The 25,482-nt window shown below is 34.5% G+C and overlaps 1 protein-coding gene across 3 annotated transcripts in view; it reads left to right on the top strand.

Annotated features, from left to right (window-relative positions):
• Positions 1-571: 571 nt before the first annotated feature.
• Ttc21b (tetratricopeptide repeat domain 21B) overlaps positions 572-25,482 on the top strand; it is a 66,157-nt gene continuing 41,246 nt past the window's right edge. For all 3 annotated transcript variants that reach the window (XR_007107764.1, XM_047545642.1, XM_047545643.1), the window contains exons 1-12: positions 572-710; positions 4,052-4,181; positions 4,271-4,381; positions 7,113-7,279; positions 9,300-9,422; positions 12,591-12,748; positions 14,978-15,062; positions 16,999-17,097; positions 18,539-18,731; positions 19,259-19,356; positions 19,658-19,858; positions 23,572-23,701. Coding sequence is in view for 2 of the 3 variants with exons in the window: in XM_047545642.1 (XP_047401598.1) it covers positions 690-710; positions 4,052-4,181; positions 4,271-4,381; positions 7,113-7,279; positions 9,300-9,422; positions 12,591-12,748; positions 14,978-15,062; positions 16,999-17,097; positions 18,539-18,731; positions 19,259-19,356; positions 19,658-19,858; positions 23,572-23,701 (1,516 nt within the window). In the remaining variant the exon portion in view is untranslated. The remainder of the gene's footprint in view (positions 711-4,051; positions 4,182-4,270; positions 4,382-7,112; positions 7,280-9,299; positions 9,423-12,590; positions 12,749-14,977; positions 15,063-16,998; positions 17,098-18,538; positions 18,732-19,258; positions 19,357-19,657; positions 19,859-23,571; positions 23,702-25,482) is intronic.

Below are 25,482 nucleotides of genomic sequence, written 5' to 3'. Positions count from 1 at the left end.
TGTACCAATTTAATATGCAATTAAATTTTTAACAATTACAATGGGCAGCAAAGCCTGCAAAGATTTAAAGCGGGCCAAAGAACCTCATCACATTTGTCAGGAACTTGCGATTTCTCTGCGCCACCTTGTGGTCATCGTGCAACTACTACACGTGAAAGTTGGCCGCTTTTCCCTTCGCTGGTCAAGCCTGCACCAGCCGCATTGCGGAAATCGGCTTCCGCATAAATGTTCAGAACATGGAGTCCTTTGTTACCAGTGATGGGAAACAGAAGTAGGAGTCCCTCTTCCTACTTCCTCCCCCATTTTTTTATTCCTTAATTCCATATCCTCAACGCGCCTACCCATGCTCCTCCCCGAGTCGTTCCCAATTGGACTGCCTTTTTTAGCCCCACCACACAACAGTGCCCCACCTTCTAACCGGGGCCCTCCCGGGTCGCCCTCACGGCCCTCCCTCTGGGTCCCCGCGCACGTCGCTCCGCGCCCCCCGCAATCCCTGCCACAAGGACCGCCCTCTCTCTCTGGTAGCCAATGGCAGAGCGGCCCCGCCCCGCCTCGCCCCGCCCCTCTGCCGCGTCCGGGAGTGCGAGTCCGCTGGGGCCTGAGCTGCTGGAACTGAGCCTCTAGCCCTTTCGCGGGACTGCGCGGAGGAGGGCACCCTTTGGACCCGGGCGTTCGGCCTCCGGTGAGCCATGGATTCGCAGGGGCTGAAGGTGAGCGGGCGGCCGGTGTTGCGTTGCGGGATGGCTATGGACTGGGGGCGTGCACAGCGCTCAGGGGGCTCGGCAAGCCGCTTATTGCTTGCTGTGCGGCAGCTGCCTGGTTGGTAGGAGCCTCTAGCTCGACCCGCTAGGCCTGTAGCCTACACTACCTGGTGGCCTGCGTTGCCCCTCTGGCGATCTGAGGTCAAGCCAGCCCCCCTGGTGCTCTGCTTCTGGCTAGCCTTTGGTGTGCTAGTCCCCACCCTCTTCGTTGTCTTTACTTTTACTTGTGTATCACGCTTGCTAGGAAAGCTTCGATAACCTTTGACTGAACCTCCAGGTGCGATCAGGAACTTAGAACAAAGTAGTGTCTGATCCGCCTTTGGACAGTAAAAGGAGCAGGGAAAGAGTAGAGGAAACCAATGAAAGACGTGAAGCTTAAAAAACGGAAGGAGTCTTTATTTTAGGTTGGTGGTCTTCTCAATTAATCACTGATTCATGCACTTGGCAAATATTTAATGACGGTCAGCTTCAGAAATGATATAAAGCAAAGAGATGAGGTTTGAAAATTAAAAATTTCTTCTTGATGGGCTTCTCTATTCATTTGCTCACTGAGTCGCTTGTTCGACCAGTATTTATGGGTTTATCTCTATATGTCCCTTAGAACTTGGAGCTAGCGATGAGCAAAAAGATTCATAGTTTGTACATTCACAGATTTTATAGTCTAATGCTGGAGGAAAACCTTAAATCATTCAACAAATATTTATTGAATACCTCTTACTGATCTGGCACTATTCTCAACATGAAAATACTGCAATAAAACTATGAAAACTTTTAACCTCAGACCTTCCATTCGAGTAGAAGAAATAAAACTACAAGCAGGGTCTCTGTCACATGTATAATGTAGCTAGAAAGCTGCCATAGATAATACTTAAATGAATAAGTATGGCTATATTCCAATAAAACTTTATGGACCCTGAAATTTGACTTTATGAAGTATATTTCCTTCAACCATTTTAAAACTGAAAACCATTCTTAGCTTACTGGTCATATAAAAACAGGCAGCAAGCCATATGTGACCCAACTGTAGTATGCAATCTGGTGCTATAATATGGAGTGGCTCTTAGCCCTCTCCATCACCACCACTCCATCCCACATACAGTTGATGACTTCTAACCTGTTTGGTTGCTGTTCTCTTTCTTACTAATTCCTATACTTTCTAAGGAATCATGAAAGGTAAATAGGAAGGATGTTGGGTGTGTGGAGGGCTAGAGATGGGATTGCAATTCATAAGTCAGCTCTCAGTCCTCACCATGAATCTTTCCCTAGATTTTACTCTTATATCCTCCCCTCACTGCACCCTCAATTATCAAGGCTGTTTTAAAGTTATCCTGCCTTCCCAAAGCTCCTTAATTACGCTATTACATTGTGTTTTAGTTAGTTTTTATATTACAGACTTATCTGAAAACTATAAGCTTTTTTATTGGGGGGGGGCAAGGACCATGTCTCATTCTTTTTTATATTCTCAATATCTAGCCCACTTCCTGGCACTTGTAGGCAGTCAGTGTTTGATGGACTAAACTGCCTGACCTGAACCACAGCAGTGGCAATAAGAATGGAGAATGGTAGGATGGATTAGAGAAAGGAGAATTTAATGACTGAATTAGGCCGACTGGGTAAATGACTCCGAGTTGCTGATTTAAGTGGCAGGTGACATATGAAAATGTGAATCTGGAGTTTATGTGAGCTTATATGAGAGGTCTTAAATGGACACATCATTTTTTATTTCATCAATATATGGAGTTTGGAGGAACTTGTTCTTTTTTTCAAAATAGGACTTTTACATTATGAAAAAATTAATGAATTCTCACAGCCACCTGTAAATATGCTGTACTAACAGCATTTTGCAAATGAGCAAACAGGTGCTGTAAAACTGACCAAAGATTTGAAACCTTTAAATTGGTGTCCTTTTCATGACACCATGTCACTGCCTTTCAGGAGATTTATAGGTGGTAGAGGATACAAAAACCTGGATAAAAGTGAAGAAAGATGATTTTGAAAGTGTCTTTAGTTGTGAGCTAAGAAGTCATGTGGCTCCTGTGAAGTCACATGGGGCAGTGGGAGTCTGGGGAATGAGTTATACTTTGCAGACCCATGACTAAGAAGGAGAGTTGAGAACAGAAGTCACAGGAGGGTTGCAGAATAAAAGTCAGTATAGAACACTTGCTGAACCATGTTCTAGAAAAAGATGTAGATGTGGCTATCCAGAAACAAGGCAGTGAAACAAAACTGTCTAGACAGCCTTATGTTTTAATCCCATCAATCATTGCTTCATTCATACTTCTCACTCCTGCTGAACCTACTGTAGAGTCAGGGGGTTTAGTTATGTGATGGCCCCAGTTGGTTTATGAAGGCAAAACATACATCACGCTGATGGTGAAAGTGTGCCTTCCTTCCTTGATTACATCAACAGCTAAGCCGTGATACAATCCCGAGAACAGTGTAAACCACAGCTATACTTAATCAGAACTTAGTATTGCCTTAGTATCTCTATTTTATAAATCAAAATATGTAATTTTGAGAAAAGCTTAGTCATTTCCATTGAAGAACAGTTTGGCTAATTCCTGCTGATGATTATTTATTTTAGAACTCATATAAAAATAAGGTAATATCCAACAATAAACTGTTAATTCATGATTACTTTGTAATTCTATGCTAATAATAGATCATTTTTTAAAGATTTCTTAAAATAAGAAATGTACAGTCTGGTTATGCAAGCCTCCTTTTTATTTTATTCCTTTTTTTTTTTTCCTATTTCTCTATTTTCTAAAACCTTTAAGAAAATGTGGACAAAGGAAAAAAGGCAAAAAAGTAGTCTGATGTCAATACTATTAACACAAAAATTGAGAGAAAAGAATGAAATTATTTGAAAACATTTTAGTAATTTTTTGGTTATTCTCTTCTACAATACTTAGTATTAAGTGCTAGTATTTAACAATATTAGAAGGGAAAATGAAAAGTCACATTAACAAAGTTTTAGATTATTCAAGATTTTAGTTTGATATCTGCTGCTCCCCCTCCCCCAGTACCAGGGGTTGAACATAGCACCTCATGAATAGTAGGCAAGCACTGTACCACTAAGCTATATCCTCAGCCCTTTTATTTTATTTTGAGATTGGTCTCACTATGATGCCCAGGCTGACCTTGAATTTGTAGTCCTCCTGCTTCAGCCTCCCAAGTAGCTGGGATTACAGGAATGTGCTACTGCACCTGGTTTAGATTGATATCTGATTCTTAAAAGTATTTCAGAACACCAAACTCTCTTTTAACACTTAGTCATTGTTTCCTTTTAGACACTGATTAATTACTATTGTCAAGAGAAATATTTCCATCATGTGTTACTTGTTGCCAGTGAAGGAATGAAGAGATATGGCAGTGACCCAGTCTTCAGGTTTTATCATGCCTATGGTACATTAATGGAAGGTATGAATTAATTATTAAACCTGTTTCTACATTCTAAATTTTTGCTTTGTAGTAAGAATAATTTTTCACATCAAAATCTTGATTTTCAGGTAAAACACAAGAAGCTCTTCGGGAATTTGAGGCTCTTAAGAATAAGCAAGATGTATCACTTTGTTCTCTAATTGCACTGATATACGCCCATAAAATGAGTCCTAATCCAGGTAAAGTATTTAAGTACAATGTTTAAGAGAATTTTCCTTATTCCATTTTGATTTTTCTCATTGCCATATTTAATTTTATCATACTGTCTACAGAACTATTATGTCATATTTTATCTTCCTGTCAAGATTATAAATTCATCAAGCAGAAAAAACATGTGACTTGGCTATACAGTGTGGCGCATGATGCCTGTAATCCCAGTGGCTCGGGAGGTTGAGGCAGGATGATCACAAGTTCAAAGCCAGCCTCTGCAAAAGCAACTCAGTGAGACCCTGTCTCAAAATAAAATCCAAAATAAGGCTGGGGATTTGACTCAGTGGTGGGTGTCCCTGAGTTCAATTTCCAGTACCTCCAAAAAAACTGTATCTTATACTGCTTCTGTGTTCTTTATGTCCTCTGGCAGAGATTTCACTACTACATAAATAGTATTTGAGTTAACTTAAAGATGAATGCATATTAGTAATAGTTATACCAAAAATAAAACAGCTAAGAACATTGTACAGATGGATTACTCTGTAAGAGCCAACTTTACAACTTGTTATGTGCAAATGTATAATAATATTCATTTTATCTCTTCTATATATTAAACATCTTGAAGCTCTTTATATCCCCCATTCCATGGGGGTTAGCTTTTTGGAAAACATTCAGTAAATTTTTATGCATTAGTAGGTTGGGACATATGAGTAGATTATAAAGAAAACTTATTCATAAACCAGAAATTAAAGATGTATTGCAATGTCTGAGTGTATAGTGTAACTTAAGGCTGAGGCAGAACAATGTCCAAATTATATGTAATAAAGGAGAAATAGGATTATATTCTTCCATGTATCTCTACTAATAACTTGCAGGATTGTAATTATAGATCCTTTTTCAAATAATTAGATAATAATTACATGTTCAGAATGCTTTCTTAAATTTTAGAATTTTTTAAGCAAAAGTTCATACCTCCTTCCCTTCATGTATACTTATACAAATTAATAAAAAATTATTTAAAACTATGTTAAAAAATAATTTACAATTATGTGCTTACTTAATACACAGGATTGTGCCAAATATATATAGAAGAAGAAAGAAAAGAATTGTAATAAGTGATTATAATATCAGATTTATAATCTACTGAGAAAATAAAATGTAAAAACCACAAACATTAAATTCCATTGTTTAAATAAATTCCAACTATTAAGTAAAATGATAAAAATGAAATGGATGAGTCCATAATTAAAATTGATGTTTATTAATCTATTGGAGTAGACACAGAAAGCTTTGTGAAAGATCAAAGGTTAATCTGATCTTTGGAAGACATATAGAATTTGAATACAAAGAATAATCAGACATAAGAAACAGACGGGCAAATATATAAAATTACTTCAGCGCTTGGCTTTTTTGTGGATCCCCTTTCTTTGTGCCCTAGTGGGAGTGTTTAGTTAGAGTAAAGATTTGATTAGGAGGGCTATAAAATTTTTAAAAAAGAAACTAGTACAAAATATTTTCTTCCTAGAATCAAGTTTTCATTTAATTTAATTGTTTATTCCCAACAGTACTGATTCTGTTGGGAAATGTGATTTCCAGTAATCTAAAAAGAGAGATGTAGATATTACTTAGACACCTGAGTACTAACTCTCTTTTCCACCATAGATGATTGCTAATGTTAAGCTATGTAAATAAAAGTATTTATACTAGTCTTTCACTGATTTGTGACCGTAAACTGACATGTTTTAAGTTTCTGAATTAAATTTGAAAGTCAGATAATTTGTTTAGTGCCTGAACCTGTCCCTAATAATTGTATTATTTTGGAATCATTACAAAGTTTTATGAATCTTATTATTAATAAATATTAGCATATATTGTGTGGTTATTTTGGGAAGGATATAACCTATACAGCTATAATCACATGTGAATTTTGAGCACCTGAAATGTTCCAGGATAGTATAAGGAATTGAATTTTTTATCTTATTTAATTCAAACTAATCTGCTTTTGAAATGTAATTCAGTTGTGAGAAAACTTATGATATTTCATGTAGTTATTTTTTAAAAATCTTACTCGTATGGGCTGGGAGCATAGCTCAGTGGTAGAGTACTTGCATAGCAAACTCGAGACTTGTGTTCAATCCTCAATCCTCAGCACCAGCCCCCCCCCATCAAAAAAAAAAAAAACTAACTTGTGGAATAACTTGAGTGTATGAATACTCTGTGAGTGTTATGAAATCTAAGTACAAATATTTATGAAGAGAACTTAACATCTTAATTGAGATGTATTATAAGTGTAAAATACCAGAATTCTAATTCAATTAAAAAGCTCATAAACTATGATAAACTTTGTATCAATTATATATTGATATTTTGGATATATTGGGTTAACTATAACATTATTAAAATTAATTTTGTGGAGAATTGTGAGTTCAAAGCCAGCCTCAGCAAAAGTGAGGCAATGAACAACTCAGTGAGACCCTGTCTCTAAATAAAATACAAAATAGGACTGGGGATGTGGCTCAGTGGTCAAGTGCCCCTGAGTTCAATCCCCTGTATCGCCCCCAAAATATTAATTGTGCTTGTTTATTTTTGCTTCTTTAATAGGGCTAGTAGAAAATTTAAATTACATATAAAAAATTGCATTTTATTTCTAATAGTGCTACTCTAAAGAGAACTAAATTCTCTACTCTGTTAATCATTTGACCTATTATAAACACTTGATCTAGAATTTAAGTTTCATTGAATATTGTCTTCCCCTTGCAGATAAAGAAGCTATCCTGGAATCAGATGCCAGAGTGAAGGAGCAACGTAAAGAAGCTGGACAGAAAGCTTTGTACCATGCAGGCTTGTTTTTATGGCATCTTGGTCGCCATGATAAGGCCAAAGAATACATTGACAGAATGATCAAAATTTCAGATGGCAGTAATGAGGTAACCATTTTCTTATTTTGAAATAATAATGTTAAGGGAAGATTGTGTTATTTATGTATTTAGTAGTATCTATTGTTTGTTATTGTCCACTCTATTCTCACTTTACAAATAACCATATAATTTTAATGTTTTTTTCAGTGTAAAATAAGGATCCTATCGGGTTGCTTGTTTTCATGCTATTAAGTCTTGCAAAGATCCCTCCCTGATTCTCTCCTTCTCTTTTTCTTTTCCATTTTTCCCTCCCACTTCATTCCTTCCTTTCCTGTGTCTTTTCTTAGTAAGTAGCCCTGGACACAAGATACCATTATTTGTACTGTTAATAGTAGAAAGACAAAGAAAACATTACTTTCATGAAAGAATCATCTTGTCATGGCATAAAGCACATACCCAGTGTATATTATGAGAAAAATTACAAATGATATGGAAGAAATGTGACAAAAGTGCAGAAGAAAATAATAGTTAATACTTATTGTTTGCTTACTATATGCCAGACAATATTTTAAGTTAAGGGGAGACCACATTTGTATTAGGAGCATGAGAAAGAATATTGAAGAAAATAGCATTTGAGCTAAAACCTAAAAGATGTATGTAGTTTCAGCAGGCAAAGATTATAGAAAAGGGAAGTGGATACTTCCCAGGCAGGAAATAATAGATGACATGAGATTATTGATTCTGGGTACATTGAGAATCTCACATGTCATGGGAACACAGGATACAGAGGTGAAGATGATAGAAGAAAAGCTCAGAGAGGTGGATTGGGATAGATTAAAGGATCTTGACTCCTAGGTACAAGTATATGTAATTTGGTGGACATTGAGAGATCATTGAAGAGTTTTAAACATGGGAGTCGTATTATTAGAGTACAAATCCACAAGATTAATAATGGTTTGTTGGATGACTTGACCTGGGATGTGGGGATGAGAAAAAGAATGCACATCCCAGCAGAAGGTTTCATGCAACTATACAGAAATATACAGTGAGTATACACTTGAGAAGTTTTAAATACCCACAGGAATTGTGAGCTGGTAATAGATAGAAAAGGAGGTATCACGTATTAGGTAGGTCTCTGAGGCTTTAAATTTGGATAATTTAGAGAGTAGTTAATATGAATAGAAAATTCACTGAGATGAGACATTAGTCTTCAGATATGCTGTATTTAAGGTGCTGGCAAAACAGAGATAATGAACCTTCAAAGAACAAAAAGTTGAGAAGAGGTTTTGGGCCAGAAATATGGTTGGAAATCACCCACACAAAGATGATAGTTGAAACCATTTAAATAACTCTGATCTAGTGACTAGAAGTAGTATTGGTGGATTCTTACCTATATTTTCAGGTAAAATACAGTGAGGTAATATAATCTCAGTTAAAATCTATAAATTTATAAGTTAATATTTTAATAGAAGAGCACATTTCACCATTTTTTATTTCATTTTAAAAAGACATAGTTTCAGTATCTTTGTTCCTGCAAATAAATCAACTCAACAACACTAACATTTCTAAAGACAAACACCTATAAATCCTTAACTTTTTAATTCCTCAGACTATTTATTGTTTCATTTGAAGCTCACTGGACTATCACAGAGGTTGAGAAGATAGCTGCAGAATTATCTGAATCTTTAACATATGTGAAACAAGATCTGTGGTCTTTTCCCATTCTAATTCATTTGGGCTGTTTGTTCAAAAAGAGGCAACATGTTCTTATTTATATATTGAATTACATGTTAACCAATATTGTTAATAACTTACTAGCAAAGCCTAAGAGAAGAATTTTGGTTTTAGCACTAATAGAGTATTTGACAGACTTATATTGAGCCCATATCAAAGTCTAAAATTTGTAGCCTAGTTTCTAAGACTCTAAACCCAACAAGGGTTCAAAAACATTTTCACTCTGCAGAATGTAATTGTTCATGACATTTGATAGAGTTCTTTATGCTGTTAATTACCAAAAAATAATATGAACAGTTATTTTTCTCATTTTCAGAAGAAAATAAAAGTGTGATTAGAATTCTTCCTTTTACAGGGTCATGTTTTGAAAGCATGGCTTGATATTACAAGAGGAAAAGAACCTTATGCAAAAAAAGCACTAAGGCATTTTGAAGAGGGATTACAAGATGGAAATGATATTTTTGCTCTTCTGGGTAAGGTGAGTTGGAGACAAGGTGAATAAATCATGTTTTAAAATTCATTTATAACATATTTGACCTCTGAAAAAATGAAGTTATTCCAAAAAAATGATACTTTTCATGACACTGTTGTCATTTTGGCTCTCAGAGGGATATGCATTTGTGTAGGGCACAACTAGAGAAATGGATTCCCTATCAAAGTTCCTGAATCCTGGGTCAGTGTTGTGTTCATTGTGGTTGTATTATGCATTTTTTTTCCTTAAACACTTCTTGTGTATCTAATCTGAGGGAAGCATCACTCTAGTTACTAAGGAATCCCTGAGCAAAATTAAAACTCTAGGTTTGTAGAACTTATATTCTACTGGAAGAGATGGACAATAAACAAAATAAGTAAATAAATTATACAGTGTATTAGATGGCAATAGGTGTGATAGAAAAATAAATAAAATGGTAAGGGGGAGAAGAGAGCTGGCTCATGAACTTGTAATTTCAAATGAGATAATCAGAGAAAGAGATTTTTGAGCAAAGACTTGAGGAGATAAGGGTTAAAGCCCTGTGTGTATCTGGGAGATTACAAATAAAGGCAATATTGAGTTCTGATGCCTTAGGGACAGTAACGACAGCACAGAGACCAGGAGGTCAAAGTAGAATGGGTGAAGAGAGAAGTGAAGGCTGGAGGAAGATAGGTGAGTGTGGGGTCAGGAGCTATAGGGGTGATGAGGAGAGTGGACCTGTTCTGCAAGTCCTTGGGCTTTTACTTTGAATTAGATAGGCAGCCAGTGAAGGTTTTGATCAGAGTGTTAACATGATCTGCCTTACATTTTGAGGAATGAGCTACTGACAGTCAAAAGTCATTAGCGGATGGAAATATTTATGTAGGGTCCTTTCTTGAGTCCCCATGGATGACTTCTGAATACCTCAAGTTTTTTTTTCAACTTTTGGTTCAGCAAAATGAAATTAACTATAGGTGTTAGGAAAATTGTTAGGTAAGCAATAACTTGGAGTAAGAAAGAGAGGATTATTTTCTTGTAATGTCCTTAATAACTGCCTATTTCTGTGGATAATGAATTTGTTCAGAGTTTTGCTACAAGTAGAAATAGTACTCAGGATGATTGGATTCAAGTTTTGCCTAATGGTACTGCTGTAGAAGTGGGACATTTAGCAAGTTTATGAAAATATTTTTTATGATCATTCTTCCTTTCTATTCTTAACAGAAAAACTAGTTGATAATCTTCTTAGGTTGGGATATATCAGTTGTTAATACAAACAACTAAGGAGGGATTTACCTTTTTCCTTCAGTACTCAAGTTAGGTTTAAATTATTTTTGGTGATGATCCTGGTTTAGTCTATTTTGTGCTCTGATGACAGAACATCTGAGACTGGGTAAGTTATAAAGAATAGACATTCATTTATGATAATTCTGATGACTGAAAAGTTCAAGATCAAGTCTCCAACAAGTTTGGGGTCTGTTAAGGACTCTGTTTAGGACTCTGTTTCTGCTTCCAACATGGTACCTTGAACATTGTATCTTCTAGAGGGGAGAAATGCTGTTCCTTACATGGCAGAAGAGCAGAAAAGATTGAACCCATTGCCACAGGCCCTTCTTATATGCCTAAGTTCTCATGACCCAAACACATCCCGAGGAGCCACACCTCCCAACACCATTTTTTGGGAATTGAGTTTCAATGTAAATTGTGAAGGGGACAAAAACATTTCAAACACAGCAGAGCCATTTCAGTTATGTGTTTCAGTTAATTCAGCAGAGCGCTGCTTTAGTCTAATCCCACCTAGGAAGGATGTGATTCATATGTACAGCAAATTTAGTTTGGCTTGAGATGCTACTTTTGCATTTGTATGAGAAGTAATGGTGTAGAGAAGAGTATTACATATGAGCACACAAAGTCTTTGTGGAATAATTTTGTTACTTTGCTGTTCCAACTTTTTAGGGAAATGAAGGGCAAATATGAATTTTAAAAATTATTGATACTAATCTCTTTTCCTATCAATTATTTAGAAATTAATTTATTTTGATATACTGGCTTCTTTGGATGGTTCTTAGACTTTGTTTTGATTATGTGAGAATATGATCTCAACCTGATTTCAGGAATATATTGCAGTTCTTCTTTGAAACTGTTAGCTCCTTTTTAACTGATATATGAGAACAAAATTTGTTCCTAAAGGAAATCCAGAGACCAAAAAAAGGAAAAGTCTGATGTGTAATAAATATGCATAATTATTTCTTTTAATTTATTAGCTATATTTTTAGCTTTTTTTCTAAGATACTAATTCATGCATGTTATAAAAAATTTTCATAAATATAATAATATCTGAATGAAAAAGACAAACATCATTGCTGGAAATAACAGTTAAATTGTCATTTATGACAGTTGTTCATGTCAGTAAATGTAGATTATGTTTTCATAATCACTAAATGACTAAAATTTTACTAAATAGATATGCTAAAATTTAACTACTCTTCTATGGATATTTTGAGTTTTTTTTTTAATATTTGTAATTGTAGCACACATGATATCTTTATTTATTTTTTTATGTGGTGCTGAGAATTGAACCCAGTGCCTCATGTGTGCTAGGCAAGGACTCTACCACTGAGCCACAAGCAGCTCTTGAGTTGTTTTTTATTTTTCGATTATAAATTCATAGTTCTGCCATAAATATCATCTGAGGGCTTTGTCGTGATCTTCTCCAATTATTTCCTATGATAATTTCTACAAAAGTGAGGTAAAGGCAGTTATTTGAATATGATCTTGCTTGTTCTTTAAAAGCGTATCTTCTTTAACCTGAAAATAATTTTTTAAGAAGATAAAAAAACTCAAGTTTAGATGCTTTTTAAAAATATCATGGAAATCTTTTATTCTAAAAAGGTAATTTTTCTATTTAAATAGGAATATTCCTTGTTTTATGGTGTTCCTAAGAATATTTTTAAAAATTTGTATTTTCTAATCGTATTGTACAGGTATTTGTTCATATAAAATACCTTAATTTTCAGTGATGTTTTAAAGCATGATTTTGATAAAAGCTTTTGTTAATTTATTTTTTCTCATTACAAAAGTGATGTGTGCTCCCTACACGAAAGACAGAAAATATGGAACTCTAGTGTTCTACCATTCTGGGTTGAGAACCTTTATATATGAGATTGTCATTTTTGATGCCACTTTTTCTCTTGTTAGGCACAGTGCCTTGAGCTGCGTCAAAATTATTCAGGTGCTCTGGAGATTGTGAACCAGATAATTGTGAACTTTCCAAGCTTTGTTCCTGCTTTTGTGAAGAAAATGAAATTACAACTAGCCCTGCAGGATTGGGACCAGACAGTTGAGACAGCACAAAGGTTAAGTTAAAAAAGTCACATATCCGTCTCTTTTTATCTGGTTATAATTATGGGTAAAAAGAAATCTGTGTGTATTTTGTGTGTGTGTGAGAAAATTCTTTAAACATCAGTATAGAATCGAATTATTCCAAACCAGATAGAATTGATTTTTCTGTATATGGAACTGAAGAAACAATTAAAATTGTATTGCTTTTAAAATTGAATTATTAACTTACATAAACTTCTGAACAGCTATTTTAAGATAGTCTTTTAGGCAAACATGAAAATATCCCTGTCCTGAATAAGCTTACAATGAAGTCAGAGGAGTCATACACTAAGCAGAACAAACAACTTACAGTTGTAAGTGACATGGAGAAAAGTAATCAAGTGAAATGGGCAGTGTTGGGGTATTTGATGTCATGAGGTGGTCAGGGAAAGCCTCATTGAGATGCATCATTTGAATGGAGGCCTAAAGAAGGTCAGAGAACCATGCAGACATCTGGGAGAAGACTTTACAGAAAGAAGAGAAAGCAAATGCAAAGATCCTGAGGCAGGAAGATTGTCCTATTGTTGAGGATTGGGATGGAGGAAGAGGTTAGGTAGTAAAGTCAGAGATGGAGAGTGGGAGGGAGCTGGTGCCAGGTCATGAAAAGTCTTACTGGCTCTTATAAGAATTTTGGGCTTTCTTCTGAAATATGAAATCATTAGAGGGTTTTGAGTATTTTAAGGAATCATTCTGCTGTGTTGAGAACAGACTGGGGAAGGGGGCAAGGGCAAAAGCTGGGAGACCACTTTTCAAGCGATTGCCCTAATCAGAGAGAGAAGTGCTGTGGCAGGGACCAGAGTGGCTGTGGTGCAAGTGCTGTGGGTAGTGACAGTGACTGGACTCTGCCTGTGTTTTGATTAGGAAGGTAAGAGGATGAGGATAGTTGAGGATCACTTCAAACTTTTTAGCCTGACAGCTAAAATAGCAGCAATGACACTGATACTCTGATGCTAAGTGCTCAGGGTCTCTGGCACACAGCCAGTAATAGCCTGCCTGTTTATTCCTAAGGTGTAGGTGCTATTAGCATGCCAGTTTGCAACTGAATACACTAAGATGCAGAACTACTAGTGTCATCCAGCATTAAATCTATAGATTATTCGTGCCCACCCAGGGACACCAAAATCAATCAGTCAAACAATGTATAGATTTTTTGGAGGAAAGTTTTTAAACCAGAACTGAGTATTGTCACATCAGGCAACCGTTGGCATAAAACAAACAACCATAAATCTCAGGGAATATGACAGTAAACATTCATTCCTTATCTTTGTGTGGTTTATCTACAGTCAGCAGATCCTAATGAGGCTTTGAAGGGTCTCTGCTTCAGGTTTCAGACCCAGCTGGGTGGGAGTGGCACATATTGCAGTTGGGTTCTGCTAATTGCTAATCTCCCAGGGCTCAAGCCAAAAAGCAGCAGCTACCTAAGGAAGTGCTTCTCTTGGTGAGAGCAGGGATATAAGCAACGAGCAGAAACACGCAGTGCCTCTGAAGTCTGGGCTTGGCACACTGCCACTCCTGCCAACATTTCATTGGTCATGCTAGAATAGTGCCCATGTCCCTAGTCAAGGAGCCCTGAAGTACACTTCTTGGAAGAGGCTCATATTCAGAAATGGATAAAAAACTGGAACCAATAGTTCAGTGTACCATGTTGTGATGGGAAATCTAGTATGTTACTCCTTCTGTTCAGTTCCTTTTAAAAATAACCTTCAGTGAAGTTTCATAAGAATTTTTATGATTTTTCCACATTTCTTGTTTATACCTTTGTCTTATTGTTTCATTTGGATTTTTAATAGGATATTTTTCAAAAAGGATTTTGGGTTTTATCACACAGGAAACCATCATAACATTATGAACAACACTAATAGGTTTTAAAATGTGTGACCCATCTTGACCTTCCTTGAATTCCTGTTATATATCAGCCTGGTCAATGTAAATTAAAATTTTAATACAGTTATGTATGGCTAGCTAATACTTCACTGAGGCTTGCCACAGAATATGACAAGATTGACACAATCTGCTCTTGTTTTAGAAACATTAAAAATCAGATTCTAAGACTTTTTAAAGTTTAAATAATGCAGCTGTTATTTTACTAATTAAAACTACTTATTTGGTAAGTGGAATGTCAAGCCCACAAACCAACTCTTCAAGCCCTTGAATGAAATAAAATATGTACATGTATATCAGCATTAACAAAGGTTTTCCTATAGGTTGCTGCTTCAAGATAATCAAAATGTGGAAGCACTAAGAATGCTGGCTCTTTACCATCTGTGTAGAGAGGGAGATATAGAGAAAGTAAGTTGTATTGTTTAAATTTCATGTATTAAAGATGCTTTTCATTATGCACACACATGCATGCAGACATGTGCATTAGAACTCTGATGTTCTGTTTTAGAATATAGTCATTTTTAGTTGATTATTAGATATATATACCTTAACAAAGAGATTACCTTTTCATATCAACTGGTGAAGCAAAAATATTATATGGTGAATTACTCTTGAAAATAGATGAAGGGAACCAAGGTGAGGAAGGAGGGGGTGGGGGAAAAGAATGTGCTGTGGAATGAAATTAGGGTATTTGTGTGTGCATACATAATAATGAAGTCTACTATATTGTACAGTTATAATGCATGAATTTAAAAAAATTAAAAATAAAGGAATCAACACCATTGGAGACAAAATTAGGATCATATATATACATATTATATGTAACTATATAAACATATTGTTTTAACAAATGAAAATATTTAAGTATGTTCATTAATTATATAAAAAAGAAAATTCCTTAAATTATTAATTACAGTATGTTGGTTTTATATGTAAAACTCCTGTGCTGTAATATATTTGATTAATATAATAATTGATCCTGGATATGAATGAGTACATATGCAAACTGCAACTTTTAATATTTCTATACTTTAATTGAGTTTATATGAGTTAAATGGGTTTTGGATGAAATACCACTGTACCTTATAATAAGGGGCTGTACTTTATAATAAGGTTCATCTTTTTCTGTAATAGTGAATACATTGGCTACATAATGGATAATGAGTGTGAAAATCCAGTTTGTAGCAAATAGTATTATAATAAATAGTAGATTTGCATTTATTTTATGTGGTTAACTTGCTTAATGTGACAGTTTCTAATCAGTATTTCAGTAAGCACTAGAAAAATGTTCAGTAAGGCAAGTGTTTTTGAGCTGTTAAAACTGCTAGGGACGAGGGATATAGCTCAGTGGTAGAGTGTTTACCTAGCATGTGCAAGGTCCTGAGTTCAATTCCCAATGTTGCAAAAAAGCAAAAAAAAAAAAAAAAAAAAAACCATAATACACACAAAAAAGCTAATGTTAAGTACCTCAATGATTTTTTTATTCTAGAAAATATTTTAAATATAAACTAGTCTATACAGGCAATTCAAGGGCTGATCTCATAATATTGTTTATAAATATGTTTTCACTTATATCTCATTTGGGACATGAATTAATGGAGAGACAGTCTGGCTTGTACAATTAATTGAATACTATGGGTATCTTTACCCATCCAGAGCTTTCTATTCAGTAAGAAATTTTTTGGGGGGACTACTAGGGATTGAACTCTGGGGCACTCAACCACTCAGCTGTATCCCCAGTTCTTCTTTTTTTTTTTTTTTTTTTTTTTAATTCAGAGACAGGGTCTCACTGAGTTGCTTAGCACCTCACTGTTGCTGAAGCTGGCTTTGTTATCATAATCCTCCTGCCTCAGCCTCCCAAGGTGCTGGGATTACAGTCATGTACCAATAAGAAATTTTAAAGGAACATTCTTTTTTTTTTTTTTTTTTTTTTTTTTTTTACTGTAAACAAATGGGATACATGTTGTTTCTCTGTTTGTACATGGCATAAAGGCATACAATTTGTGTAATCATAAATTTACATAGAGTAATGTTGTTTGATTCATTCTGTTATTTTTTCCCTTCCCCCCCACCCCTCCCACCCCTCTTTTCCCTCTATACAGTCCTTCCTTCCTCCATTCTTGCCTCTTGAACTCAAGAATTCTTAGTGTTTAATTATTGGGGGTTTTAAAATAATTTTTAATGTTTTAAAACAAATAAGATTCCATTGAAAGAGGAGGAAATTGTACAAGCAAAGGTCTCTTAAAACATCGGTAGTAGTGTATTTTATTAGTGTATATATGCAGGTATTATGTTCTTTTTTTAAAGTATATTTTAAAATTAATTCGAATTACTTTTGTTTTAGGCTTCCATGAAACTGGAAAACTTAGGGAAAGCATTGGATGCCATGGAACCACAGAATGCTCAACTTTTTTATAAGATGACAATAGCCTTCAGCAGAACCGTAAGAGGACCCACTCTGTACCAGATCTCCACTGTCTTTAATGCAGTATATGAAATAAGCCACTAGGGTGGAGGTGCTGAAGAACAGAATGCCTGGGGTGGGAATGTGCTCTGTCTGAATATGTGATACAGCCTAAGAAAGGGAGTTCAGAGGAGATGAGGTTGCTAACTAGAAGCCATCAGGGAGACTCCATGGAGGAAGGAATGGAGCATTTACTAAATCTTTAAAGACAGAGAGGAGCCTTCCAAGCAAATGAAACAGAAAATGGTCTATGTTAATCAGAGTGTAGGTTTTATTACTAGGATTATTCTTTGTTTTTGTTTTGTAAAACTATTTGGGAAAAGTTTTAAAGTGGAAAATAGATTGTTTTGGTAGGAGAAATGGTTGGTATCTTATTTTTCTTATAAGCGTTTTTATTATAATTCCCAGAGAGAAGGAAGATTAGAAAAATACAGTAGATTCTTAAAACCGTACAAGGAATGAAGGAATTAAAAAGTTAACTAAGCTAGCAAAGAATAAAGAAAAAAATACACATAAGGAAATAAAATAGTGAACATAAAATTGAAAAATATTAAGGCATACTTGCTAAATTATATAAGGAAACTGAGTTCTTTTTATTAAAAATTAAGATTGTCAAAAAAAAAAAAAAAAAGATTGTCAAATTATGTGAAATTCAGAGGAAGAAAAAAATCCCTGGTGTTACAAAAGATTGAATTAAGGGTGATATTTACCTTTTTTGTTTGCCTTACTGCCAGACACATTATTTTGATTGGTTTCTTTCAAGCTTAAAATTATTTATATGTATTCAAGCATTTAAATGAGTGTTTTACTTTTTTAAAAGTTTCTGTCTTCCAGTTATATACTTACTCTAACAATATTGCCATTTCTTAAAATGTTTTCGAAGGTGTTTCTAAGAACATTGTAAGCAAGATCTTTTTCAAAAATTCTCACTAAATGGCATAGAGCCTACTTCTAAATTTTATATAAATATGTCATATATGTATATAACTTTAATAATTTTCTTATCAATTTGTAATGCAGTAATGAGATAGTTTCAAAAGTACTTCTAAAAACTGTGTACACATCATTGGAAATATACTTTTTAAGACAAATATTTTGTGAAAACACTAGTCATTAGAATATTTTAAGTTATTTTTTTAAAAAATTTTAAAGTGGTGCTGGGGATTTAACCCAGGGCCTTGTGTATGCTAAGCAAGCACTCTACCATTGAGTGCCACCCTGGTCCCAGAATATGTAAGTTCTGATAGGTCATAAACTCCTTCTTGATGCATTGTCTGGATAGTTAACACCGTTTTCTTTTTCTTTGATTATTAATTTTCTTCCTTTATCTTCACAGAAGTACAAAATATACATTTATTCTCCTTCAATCTAAGTAAAAGTGTTCGACTTCTGGTCTAACAATTGTTTTTTTTCTTTTCAGTGTGGTCGCAGTCAACTTATACTTCAAAAAACTCAAACACTACTAGAAAAATCTTTTAGTTTATCTCCTGAGCAATCAGAATTTGCTACAGAACTTGGATACCAAATGATTTTACAAGGAAAAGTTAAAGAGGCATTGAAGTGGTATAAGACTGCCATGACACTTAATGAAACTAGTGTCTCTGCATTAATAGGTATGATGACTATTTGTATAAATGTTCCTAATATAGGTGCAAGCAGAAATTACATTAAATAAGTTATCAAAGAGCACATGTATTGTATGCTTTTCTAAAATCAAATTGTTCTGCAATATCCACAATAGAAAAAGTCATATATCTTTAAATATGATTTTTTTACTTTACAAATAACTTGGGAAAATAGGTTTTTATGAGGTTGTCCCTATAAGTTATGACCGTGGTAAATGATTTTATGTAGGTCCAAGACTACCCATTTTACTTTCTTTCATTCTTTTCTTCTTTCATTCTGTGCTTTTTTTTCTTTTTAAAACTTTCAAGAATTATGATGGGGGAGGGCTGGGGAGATAGCTCAGTCGGTAGAGTGCTTGCCTTGTAAGCACAAGGCCCTGGGTTCGATCCCCAGCACCCAAAAAAATAAATAGCAACCAAGAAAACCTGTTTTGTGAATGTTGTTGATGTTAGCTTGATCTGTACATGTCTGAATTGGTGTCTGCTTTGACTATTTGTGTCTTGTTTGGTTTTAGGATTTATTCGGTGTCAGTTAATAGAAGGGCAATTACAGGATGCAGATCAGCAGCTGGAATTCTTTAGTGAAATTCAGCAATCCATTGGGAAATCTGCGGTATAGTATTTTACTAGATTGTAGATCCCAGTTACTATTCATAAAATATGAAAATTTAAATCATTGTATTTACATAGTAATGGTGCTAGAGGATGACTTTACTAATTTTAACATGTAATTGCATTCATTAATTACCCCCTTTCAAAGGTAAACTTTATTCTTCTGAATGATTCTAAAAGTTCATCCAAGCTTCACTTGAAAAAATAATTGCACATAAATACTACTTTATATACATTGAGATCTAAGTAGAAATAAATGGCTCTATAACTAGAATAATTTGTGAAAATCACTTATTTTCTAGGAATTAACTTATTTACATGCAATTCTTGCTATGAAGAAAAACAGACAACAAGAAGAAGTTATAAATTTGTTAAATGAGGTCCTGGATGCTCATTTTTCGAACTTAGAAGATTTACCTCTTGGCATACAGTATTTTGAGAAGCTAAATCCTGATTTCTTGCTAGAAATTATTACAGAGTTTCTGAATTTTTGTCCAATGCAGGTAAGTAATTATGGGAATTATTTTCAAGAATGTATTTATATGCAAAAACATTGTCTTTAATGTGTTAGACTATATTAGTATTATAAAAGGCTAGTATTTGTAACTATTTGAGATGAAATAGGGTTTTTTGTTTGTTTTGTTCATAGTGCTGGGGTTAAACCCAGGCCTCAAGCATGCAAGGCAAGCACTACAAGTGAGCTGCAACCAATTAATAAAAGTATTTATATACAAATACACATTGGTAGTATATAAATTCTTAAAAACTTTAGCTTAAAATAATTACTATGCTGGCACCATGGGACATGACTGTAATCCCAGTGGCTCAGGAGGCTGATACAGGAGGATCACGAGCGCAAAGCCAGCTTCAGCAATTTAGGGAGACCCTAATCAACTTGATGAGATCCTGTCTCAAAATAAAAAATACAAAAAAAAATTGAGGATGTGGCTTAGTGGTTAAGCACCTCTGGGTTCAATCCCTGGTTCTTAAAAAAAAAAAAAAAAAAAAAAAAAAAGAATCACTAAAAACCATTTAATTTAGATACCCACCTTGTATTTGAATCTGCTTTGTAACTTCATTATCAAGTTCCCATCTAACCCTCTGGACATACTCAAAAATGGATTTCTTCTTGTATAACATGATTATTAGACTGCATTTCCTTTGTTAAGTCAAACTCTGCTTTGTGTAGAAAAAGGGCCATTTACTGGTTCATTGCTTGGAGAGATGTTGAGCAATTCCAGTTACCAAGTTTAAGTAACAATCATTCCTTGTTCATAAAATAGATCTTCAGATTTTAGAAACTCATTTGTATATTCCTCTAAATTTTCAGTGTTTTAAACCATTTATTTTTATATGACATAGTTTTGAGAACCCTGCTTATAAACCTGACAATATCCTTTATTTTGTCCATGACTATAAAGCTCACTAACTCAAATATGTACTGCAAGACCTAGAGTTGAATCTTTTCCCTCTTATTCTGAATTTCCATCCAGGTTTTATTTGTGTGTTTGTGTGTGAGTCATGTTACATTATTGACCCCTATTGACTTAGCAGTTGACTTAAGTCCTTAAATCTGTTACTCATTGTACCTTTGAAGTTAAGTGCAGAGCTCCACTTTTATTCTTATTAAATTTTATCTTCTTGTGTCCATCTCATAATCCTAGATTTACATTCCTTTTGGATCTTGTCGGCTTCTTAAAACAATGTTTTAAAGGTTCTCTGGCAGCTGTACTGAGAATAAACTATGTAGGACAAAAAGTAATGTGGCTGGGTGTAGTAATAAGTCCCAATTCCTCTAGAGAAAAGGCATGAGGATCATTTGAGTTCATGAGCTTGAGAACAGACTGGTCAACAGTGCAAGACCCCATCTTAAAAAAAAAAAAAAAAAAAAGAGAATTAAGTAATAGCTGTGTCTATTACAACTATGATATCTGATTTTGCTATAAAATAATATTTGTCAGTATAATAAAACCTAATCAGCATTTTCTTTTAATAGGGAAATATAGACGGGAAGAATTCTCTCCAGCTTTTTTCCTACTTGCTTGACCCTTTTATATAGGTATAATTTAATTCTAAATTTTAGTTGAATAAATGCCATCTTAACAGTCTTGCAGGCTTGTTTTTTCCTGTGGTTTGTACCTGCAAACCATTGTCAGTAAAAATGATAGTTATTGTCAATAACTAATTCTTAACCAGGTGGCAAAGAACATTGACAGAACCTTACCATCATTTATAGTTTCACTATTTTAAGTTCTACATACAAATTTACAATTCATATTGTGTGTATTACTGTGCAAGAAAGTATAAATTTTTATCTTAAAGATACATAAATTCCCCTTAGTTACTTAAAAGAAGCAAACCTAAATAGGAAACTACTATAAAATAGGTATAAATGTTGTAGAACTTTAAAGAAGTTAAAGTATTTTAGGCAGCAGTAGCCATATTTTGAGTATCTTTTTTGAGCACACATTCTTTTATATCTCAGCATAGGTGAGGAATAGTGGCACTTTCTTTGTTTATTTTTATTTCTTTTTTAAAATTTATTCTTTCTAGATAAACATGACAGTAAAGTATTTTTACATTTTATACATATATAGAATAAGTATACTTGTTCCACTTAGGATCCCATTATTGTGGTTGTATACGATGTGGAGTTACGTTGGTTGTGTATTCATATATAAGGATAGGAAAGATATGTCCAATTCATTGTACCATCTTTTCTTTCCCATCTCCCCTTCCTTCCCTTCATTGCCCTTTGTCTAGTCCAGTGAACTTCTAATCATCCCCTCCCTTGTTGTGGGTTAGCATCCACATATCAGAGAGAACCTTCTGTCTTTAGTTTTTTGGGACTGGCTTATTTCACTTAGCATGATATTCTTTAGTTCTAGCCATTTGCTGGAAAAATGCCATAATTTCATTCTTCTTTATGGCTGAGTAATATTCCATTGGGTATATATATATTACATTTCCTTTATCCATTCATCTGTTGTAGGTTTGGTTCATAGCTTGGCTATTATGAATTGAACTATTTAAACATTGAAGTGACTGCATCACTGTAGTAAACTGATTGTAAGTCCCTTGAGTATAAGCTGAGGAGTGGGTTAACAGGGTCAAATGATGTTTCCATTCCAAGTTTTCTAAGGAATCTCCATACTGTTTTCCAGAGTGGTTGCACCCAATTTGCAGTCCCACCAGCAATGTATAAGTGAACCTTTTTCCCCACTCCCTCGAAGTGGCACTTTTTTGTCAGTAACAATGGCTCATTACAGGAGAGATTTTCTGTAAGCGGTTTCAGTCCTAGTCAAGAATCTGTGTGTTAGGCGAAGGGTGAGGAGCATGGGGAGCACCAGCCTTCCTCTAAAGGAATCAGCATTCATAAGTCAAAGCAGGAGAAATGCACATTTGATGTTTAAATTCTAGTGTCATATTTCTAAGACATGATTGGATAACAGTTGAATAAAATTTGGTTGGTAAATGGCCATTATAAGAATAAGAAAAATTGAATAAAGCAATGTTCTTACTGCTTTATTTATCGTATTCACTATTCCTCCTCCCCCTCCACCTCCCACATGCCAAACATGTGCTCTATCACTGAGTCACACCCACATCCCACTTACATTCAGTATTAGTAAAAGGAACATTAAGGAACTTTCAGGGCCTGCGGCATGTGAAGCACAAAACTGCAGAATGTGAAGGTTTGAGACATATTTTGCACAGAATACCTGAGTATTCTACCTTTTGATTTTAATTAGGGAAAAACATCTACATTATTTAAAAACTGTTTTCACAGTACTCTAGGAATAGTGAAAGTTATTGAATTTCATAAATCACAGGACAGATCTAGAATTTGAACAGTCATTGCCTTGACTATTGATTCTAGCAAGAGACTGCCTGTTAGTTATCTTACCTTTGAACATATGTATCTGATGAAATTTTTGAAGAGATAGGTTCCTTTCAAATTAGTAATTATATAATAATTTCATAATTATTTGGCTGAACAAAATCATTATTTGCATGGGCTGTTCATAGACCGCGGAGAGAGAATTTAGCATTAGTCCAGTCATAGCAAAGATAATATGGAATAAATGGAATAAGGGAAATTTAAAGAAATATATAGTTTGCTAGTCATGCTAAAATTAACCCATGGTTCTTTTTGACTGTCTTTCTAATAGTTTTTACTATTATACACTTATAAAAATGATCTTCCAAATTTTAGCCTGCAAGTCCTGGGCAACCTCTTTCTCCACTTCTCAGACGTTGTACCTCTGTCCTGGAGATTATAATAAGAACTGTACCAGGTCTTCTGCAAGCTGTCTTCCTAGTTGCAAAAGTGAAGTTTTTGTCAGGTAAAGTATACCTTAAAACTTAAAATAACCTTTGTATCCAATATTGATAAAAACAGATGTAAATAAAGCAAGCACGCCATTTATGTAGAGAATACTCACATAAAATGCACATTTTGCATGTGATTAGGTATGTGCCTTTAATCCAAAATAAATTGTAAAACTTACTATTTAATTCTTTAAAAATTGCTCTAAACTTTTGTGGCGCAGGTGAATTGCTAGGAAAATGCAGTCTATCAGATGGTTCTGGGAACTGATAAGAATTCACAGCCTTTAATCTATAGTTATTGAGTTATTAGCATACCCAGATGCACCCTTTATCAGATTTTAGGCCCTTATGGAATATTCTGATTAATTCTTGTTTTGTTTTTGTGGTTGGTAAGTATAGCCAACCCTCTTATAGACAGCTTTTTAGAACACAGACAAACATCTAACTTCACATGTAAAAGTAAACCATTATATCATGCTTGTGTATATATACCTTTCCAGCAAAATGCTATCCAAAGTAGGTTTGTGAAGCTGTATTTACTAGTTTTCTGTTTAGTTTAGCTTCTTTTGTAGGACTAAGGGTCTTTATGGTCTTAAAAAACTAGAATTTTATTCTTCTTTGTATGGTAATAGTTACAAAGAAATTTCTTTAAAAATACATTATTTTTCCAGCAAAACTGAAAATATCAACTTAAATGTATTCCTAGAAATATTTATTTCTTGTATATAATGGAGAGAGTGAAGAGGTTGCCTTTATTGTATTTTGGACTTTAGTTTTACTTGTTTCAAAAAAACTTAGGTGATCTCTGCAGCTTGTTTCACCTTTAAAATCTTCTAGTTGTAAGAACTGACTCTTTGGTACCTTCTGATTGAGTTCTACTATTGTGCATGTGATCTTTCTACTTTGCTACCAATTGAAATGGGTATCACCTACTGGATAATTAAACTAGGAGTTAGATTTCTATTATTAATTTACTAAATACTCATTTTTTCTGGAACTGGATATGAGTTACTCACAGTCTAGTAATATTAATTGCCAAAGTCTCCAGGAATGAAAGTTCTGTGTATTGATCTCATTTTTTAAAAGAGTAGCCTTAAATTATTTTAAGTAGTGCTAACGTGTCTAAATAATAATATTTCTTGCTAAATTGCTGACTGCAATTATTTCTGACTCCAACTAGCTGGACAGAGACATAGTTCTATATAAGACTCCTCTCATTTCAGACACTAACCACATGTTTGGGGGTTCCCAGGGTCCTTTGCACTTCTAACTAACTGGAGACCAATGTGAGGGTTCCCATGTCCCCCTCAAGTTCCATAATTTGCTAGAATGATTCACAGAACTCAGGAAATCACTAGTCTTATGATTACATTGTTATTATAGCAACAAAATACTAAACTGATCAAACCAAAGGAAGAGATGCATGGGGTAAGGTGTAGACAAGTCACAGATATAAAGCTTCCACTTCTTCTCTCTAGGTAGTCAAGACACATAACCTTCCTGACACATTGATGTGTAACAGTTGCAGAATATTTAACAGAGAAGCTTATTATGACTTGGTGTCTAGAGTTTTATTGGAATTTCTTTAAGTATGCATGGATTACATCATTAGTCACTTAAGTCTTACTTTAGTTGATATTGTGTGGCTGGAAGCTCCAACCTTCTGATCACATACTTTGTCTTCCTAGCATGATCAGTTCTGAGCCACCTTTAACCTTCTCAGTATAATCTGTCAGCACCCACCACAGATGACAGGGACAATCCTTTCACTAGGGAAATTGCAAGACTTAGAGAC

Source organism: Sciurus carolinensis, chromosome 3 (genome assembly GCF_902686445.1).
Source record: "Sciurus carolinensis chromosome 3, mSciCar1.2, whole genome shotgun sequence".
Classification (NCBI taxonomy): Eukaryota; Metazoa; Chordata; class Mammalia; order Rodentia; family Sciuridae; genus Sciurus; species Sciurus carolinensis.
Note: the sequence above shows the minus strand (reverse complement) of the source record. Positions and strands in the feature narration are given on the sequence as shown.